The sequence below is a fragment of the Apium graveolens genome, chromosome 6 (genome assembly GCF_009905375.1).
Source record: "Apium graveolens cultivar Ventura chromosome 6, ASM990537v1, whole genome shotgun sequence".
Classification (NCBI taxonomy): Eukaryota; Viridiplantae; Streptophyta; class Magnoliopsida; order Apiales; family Apiaceae; genus Apium; species Apium graveolens.
This window is the reverse complement of record NC_133652.1, coordinates 260,119,857-260,126,362: the sequence shown is the minus strand read 5'-3', so window position 1 is coordinate 260,126,362 and position 6,506 is coordinate 260,119,857. Positions and strand designations below refer to the sequence as shown.

At 35.5% G+C, this 6,506-nt stretch overlaps 1 protein-coding gene across 6 annotated transcripts; it reads right to left on the bottom strand.

Annotated features, from left to right (window-relative positions):
* Window positions 1-566: 566 nt before the first annotated feature.
* On the bottom strand, window positions 567-3,155 carry LOC141663614 (putative E3 ubiquitin-protein ligase XBAT31). 6 transcript variants are annotated; one of them, XR_012551576.1, is made up of 5 exons: window positions 2,940-3,107; window positions 2,584-2,842; window positions 1,388-2,049; window positions 1,057-1,219; window positions 567-967 (listed from the first exon to the last, which is right to left on the bottom strand). XR_012551576.1 is itself a non-coding variant. In XM_074469403.1 (3 exons), exons 2-3 carry the CDS (start codon window positions 2,761-2,763, stop codon window positions 1,660-1,662), a joined length of 570 nt encoding a protein of 189 aa, XP_074325504.1. In that variant the 5' UTR covers window positions 2,764-2,842; window positions 3,128-3,155; the 3' UTR covers window positions 1,387-1,659. The 6 variants fall into 6 exon arrangements, 3 of the variants coding, with proteins under 3 accessions (XP_074325504.1, XP_074325502.1, XP_074325503.1); XR_012551575.1 differs by having other exon boundaries at window positions 1,057-1,387; window positions 1,520-2,049; XR_012551577.1 differs by having other exon boundaries at window positions 1,520-2,049.
* Between the last annotated feature and the right edge of the window lie 3,351 nt (window positions 3,156-6,506).

Genomic DNA, 6,506 nt, shown 5'->3' with positions numbered 1-6,506 from the left:
CGCAGACATAGAAGCTATTCTTAGAACCCAAATTGTTGACTTAGAAAAGAAATTACAGGCATTTAAGAATACAGCTTTGACTCAGAAGGAGATAATAGATAGTCTAAGATTTAAATCTAAGACTTCAATAGGACTTGACTATTCTAAGATGAACATTAAGAAGCATAGTGGTGCATCTGAGATAAACATATTTGTCTCAGAGAAGGTGCCATATGTTATTAAGGGAGTTGTATCTCCTTTGTTCACTGAGTCTGTTTCAGAACCTTTGGATGAAGTAAGTTTGCTAATCAATGAGGAATTAATTGCTGAAGATAGAGAGAAGGAGACACTACGCCATAGATTGATTTAGGCAACACTCTAACTGTGTTGCTATAGACCCGAAAAAATGTTGCTAAAGGCCCAAAAAGGGTTAAGGCAACATCAAAACTATGTTGACCCGTAGCTAGTTAGTATATGTATCTATAGAAACATAGAAGCTACTTTGTTGTAACACAGCAAATCCTGTTACAATAGATCTCAATAACAACATACTTTGGTCTCTATAGTAACATGCGTAATGTGTTGCAACCGATCTTAGAATTTCTTTCAGAAATGTGGGCCCCACATGTGGGCCCACATAAATAATTCTTAAACATTTATATTCAATAATTTGTTTTGTTCCTTTTTCAAATTTTCATAAATATAATCATAAATAGTCATTGATTGTAAACTGACATATGTACGGCCCTCTATATCTACATCAACAATATCAGCTGATAACGGAGTTTCTGGTGGGGACAATATCGAGTATTTACTTGAATCGGCAGTACACTGGAGTTCTTTTAGCAGTTCATCACCGTCACTTGCTAATTTGGTGCTGCCAATGCTAGCAGTCATATGAGAGCCAACATCCTCAGACATTTTGATTACCGATAGTCTCTGCAAGATTCCTTCCAATTTCTCCCACCTTTCTTTACCAACCGAGGTTCTGCATGTAGTGATGCCATTAGGATAAGTTCTTTCTTAAGATACAGAAGTCAGAAAACCCAAACACAAAATCAAAGGAGAAATCAGTACCTTGATATGAACGAATACTTTGTTGTTCCATCTTCGTGATCTAGCTTAAGTATAGCCAATACATCAGCGAATCCTTGCACATGCCCTGCTACTTTGACATTACCTGGTAAATTATTCTCATGACCTTCCATCAGTCACTTTTCTGAATTACAGTGTTTTTTGCCTGTTAAAAAACATGGGGAATAAAGGGCACAACATCATGCCCGTACTACAATCAATATGTAATTACACATGAAGCTTATAATTACAGCAAGCTCACTAAATTTTAAACTCAAAGAAGCAGGTGGAATAGGCATATATGTGACGTAAAAGAGGTGTTAATGCTGCATACCTGAAAAGATACCATATAGAATTAGTGATTGTCCTTGGAATGTATACACGTGAAACAGGTAAAGACAGAAGTCAATCAAGGACCTAACTAAAAGGACCTAAAAGCATTACTACTTCAAGACTGAGTAAATACCAGATAAAGATTGTGATCACACCACACTAAAATACCCTTGCAGCTCATACTTCGCTTACTTTCAATCAATAGAGTTGATGGATAAAGGAGATCTATCCAGACACACTCAACCGTTTTTGTATTTGGAACATACTTGGCACTTAAGGTTTATCGACCCATTCATTTTCAGTAGCAATTCTTCCTGATCCACGAGTACCCATTCTTCCGAATGAACTTACAGCTGACAGGTACTTGAAACTGCTACTGCCCTCGCTGTACTTACGGAACCTCTTTGATTTTCTGGGATTCGAGGAAGCAAGTTCCTTAGAATCAGTAGTTTTGTCGACTTTGACCTGAATAACAACTAATTGCACGATAGTGCTTTGGCAAAATGGGTAAACAGGAGAAGTGAGGCATGCTGTTGTTGGGTTGGGCTTGTTATGGCAGCACAACGCAAGTGTGTAATGAGCGCACATCTGGTGGCCACAGTCTTGCAATTCAATTGTGCAGACTTGATCAAAACATATGCAACATAGCCCAACATCACTGATCTGCCATAAAATATATCTACAGTTAATAACTTAATACAACATGACACTTTCATATTGTCTCAATACCTTTCAAGCAACTAGCTTGCAACTTGGATTCATACGTATTTGTTTTATGCTAGGACTTAATTGAAATGGTAGGTCATCTGACAGTGACTATAACAATTCCGATGATCTATTAAACTTCAAGTTGTCAATTAATAATTAAAAGTAAGAGCTATTAAGCACATGCTTGCTAAATAATTTTAGTTTCGACAACTATTAAGTAAAACCTGAGACCTTTTTCCATCAACAGATTAACAATCATCACTATACATAGACTTTTGAATTTTAAAGTTCAAACTTTCACAACCCGTGCCAACAGAAACTTACGAAAACTTTAAGAAATATATTGGTCACTTTCAAACTTGTAACATAGAAAATATCCAATTTAGCTTAATCATTGGAAGCATTTGGTTAAATAACTGTGATACATACGGGATTTCTAGTTTTCTACACAAGAATTCAGACATATTCACTTGGTAATTAAGATAGCACCTCTGAGATATCATCATCAGTTCCAGAATCAGATTGAGATGGAGATGGCAAGGAGTATGCTACACCTTTTAAAATGCTTTTCTCCCTCTCCCTATTAATCTCCATTAGGGCCTTTTCCAGTAGAATTTTTGCAACCTGATTAAGCTCACTATTGAACTTTAGAGGTGAGGGCCAGGCCATAGGTTCGGCAGATGTAAGATTCAGTAGAGCAGCACATTGCCTGTGCTTATGCTTTAGAGCAACTAGATATGGTATTCTCCTACAAAAACAAACAAAGAATCATGAAAAGGTTAATATATATACTTTTAATAAAATCCATTTTACAAGATAAACAATTCAGGAAAAATGGAAACCACATGTTTTACACACTAGAGCTAGCTTAGCATCCAATGAAGGAATAAAAGCTATTCTATTAGTAAGAATAATTGGCTCAGATCATGTAGATATTAGATCAGACTGAACATGACTTATTACAATAAGCATCAGTATAAAAATAGCTTCATTTGTTAGATCTCTTTATTAAAGAGCATAACCAACAATATACCTACAAATTTTATAAGCTAGTTATATTGTCAGTAGATCCTTCGTGTCTCATAACCATTTAAAGTTTCATATATAATTTAAGGTAATAATAGTTAAAATTACTCTGTCTAAAGTCTAAACAGTTGCTCTGCACTTAAATGAAGGGTTTTTAGCACATAAACGCAGCGAAAATGTAAATTTAAATTTAAAAAAAAACCGAAACCCTCCGCAGGATCCATGCGAAAAATAATATTTAATTCGTAGTTCAGTATGTTTACCTTAAGAAGGTTTACGTTAATGGAAAGATGGAGTTCTTTAATGGCGATCCAAAAACGATGAACGGAGATCCTTAGCAGCTGCTCCTCAAGTGTGAAGCACTCAACCGATATCCACTAAGAAAACGATGTAATGAAGGAGGAGGAGATGGAGAGAATTAGGGTTTTGTAAATCTTTTTGGTTGAGGCAAAAATAGGGTCTATAATAGTATATTTATAGGCAAAATTTTCAGCTGAAAATTTTTCCATAAAATATTATTATTATTATTAACCCTTTATTATTCTCACTAATAATTAATAACACCTTTTAATTATTAATGCTTTTTCTAAACACTTTAAAAATAATTCTCTCACTTGATTTAATTTCCAAAAATTAAATTCTTAATTAATAATATTAAGAACATTTTCTTAATTAATTTATAATCAATTAAATCTCATTTAATCAATTATTAAATTTGCCAATTAATAATTTATTTCATAAATAAATAATTATCAGCCATTATTAATTAATTCCTCCACCATTAAATCATTCTCTTTTATGGTGTGACCCTGTAGGTTCAATATTAAGCCGGTAGTAGAAATAAATAATAATAAAACTATTTTATCATTATTTATATTAATTCTCTAATTCATTAAATATGATTAATTAATTAATCATATTTATTCTACATCGTGAGGGATATTTCTCAGCATATCGCGACTATCCGGATAATACGAATTCATTGCTTAGAATACCAAGAACCTATTCAGTGAGTAGTTACCGTATAATTAATTCCTTCTACCCTGCAATGTCACGATTAAATACAAGGCATGGAACTTGTGCCAAGCCTATCTTATTTAATCACTTGCTTTCCCATTCACTATGCTTAAATCTATTTAATGTAAATTAGAAACTCCTTTCTAATTTCATTCACTCTGGCCAGAGATTCCTGAACTAACATAAGTGGATCAGTATTGAACATTCTCTTCTTACACTGGAAGGGGTAGATCCTTTATTGATCATACACTATCTTTGTGTACAAATTCCTATACCCAGTAGAGCCCTTATAATTGTCCCTTGAGACTAAGAACTAAACCAAAGCATAGTTCAGTGTACACAAGATGACTATGATGACCTCAAGTCTAAGGATGCTTGTACAACTATCACTATTTGAACAATTGCTGACTCGTGAGTGAACTCCATCAGTTGTCCAGCTGTGTGAGTTATGTTCAGTGAACTTATTCTATAATAAGCACCTACATACTAGCTATAGTGTCACCACACAAATGTCTATGAGAACAGACATCCTTCATAATGAAGCAAGCATAGTATGTACCGATCTTTACGGATTATTAATTACCAGTTATAATCCTACGACCAGGAACTATTTAAGTATAGAGTTATCATCTTTTAGGTCTCATTATTATGATCTCATCACAATCTATAAAAAGATTTACTCTAAACTGTGGTATATCTTATTTAAACATTTAAATAGATAAAGCCCGCAATAAAAACAAAACAAGCCTTTTATTAATATCAATGAAATCAAAACAGATTACATAAAAGTTATTCCTAAATCCTCATACATGATTGGACTTAGGACATATCTCTTTCAATCTCCCACTTGTACTAAAGCCAATCACTCTGGTATCTAATACCCATCTTGTCTTTATAACGATCAAAGTGACTCTGAGAAAGTGGTTTTGTGAGTGGGTCTACTACGTTGTTATGTGTGTCAACTCTCTCGACGTTGACATCTCCTCTTTCAACAATCTGAATTGCACCACCTTCAGAGTAAACCCGTACCCTGACATGGATTTGCTATCACTTTCTGATTGAAAACTAGTGTCAGTATAACCCTCTATTTTCAACTCAGATTCACCACCAAAAACAAGAAAAATGTCCTGAGTTCTTCGCAAGTACTTAAGATGTTTTTCACTGCTTTCCAGTGGTCTTCACCTGGATTGGACTGATATCTGCTCGTCACACTAATTGAATAAGCAACATCAGGCCTTGTACACAACATCGCGTACATGATAGATCCTATTGCTGAAGCATAAGGAATCTTACTCATACGCTCTCTTTCCTCAAGTGTCTTATGAGACATTTTTTCGGAAAGGGACACTCCATGGCTCATCGGTATGAGACCTCTTTTGGAGTTTTCCATGCTAAACCTTTTAAGCACTTTCTGGATGTATGTACCCTGGGTAAGACCTATCATTCTTCTAGATCTATCTCTATAGATCTTCATACCGAGAATGTAGGATGCTTCTCCCAAGTCCTTCATGGTGAAGTTCTTTGATAGCCATACTTTGACTGATTGTAGCATCGGTATATAATTTCCTATAAGAAGTATATCATCCATATACAATACGAGAAATGTTACCGCGCTCCCACTAACCTTCTTGTAGACACATGGTTCATCTATGTTTTTGATAAAACCAAACTCTTTGGTTGTCTCATCAAAACGGATGTTCCATCTACGAGAAGCTTGCCTTAAACCATATATGGTTCGCAGCAGCTTACACACTAGGTGTTTATTTCCCTTGGAAAGAAAACCCTCTGGCTATGTCATATACACTACCTCCTCAAGTTCCCCATTGAGGAAGGCCGTTTTCACGTCCATTTGCCAGATCTCATAGTCGTAGTAAGCAGCAATCGCAAGCAAAATCCGAATTGATTTTAACAGGGCTACAGGCGAAAATGTTTCATCAAAGTCAATCCCTTTCCTTTGTTTGAATCCTTTTGCCACGAGCCTGGCCTTATAGGTCTCCACCTGGCCATATGCTCCAATCTTTCTTTTGTATACCCACTTGTACCCAATAGGCTTAACACCTTCAGGCGCCTCAACCAGAGTCCATACTTGGTTGGTATACATAGATTCCATTTGAATTTCATGGCACTATGCCATTTCTCTGAGTCAACAATACTCATAGCCTCATTACAGGTCACAGGGTTGTCATCATTAATGATTGACAACTCATTATCATTCTCAATGACAAGGCCATAATACCTCTCAGGTTGGCGAGACACTCTCCCAGTCCTACGAATGGGCTGTTCCACAGAAGGTTGTTCAGTCTGAACAGGTGTTTCTACTTGATCCGTAATAGTTTGTGCTTCTTGAACTTCATCAAGTTCAATTTTTC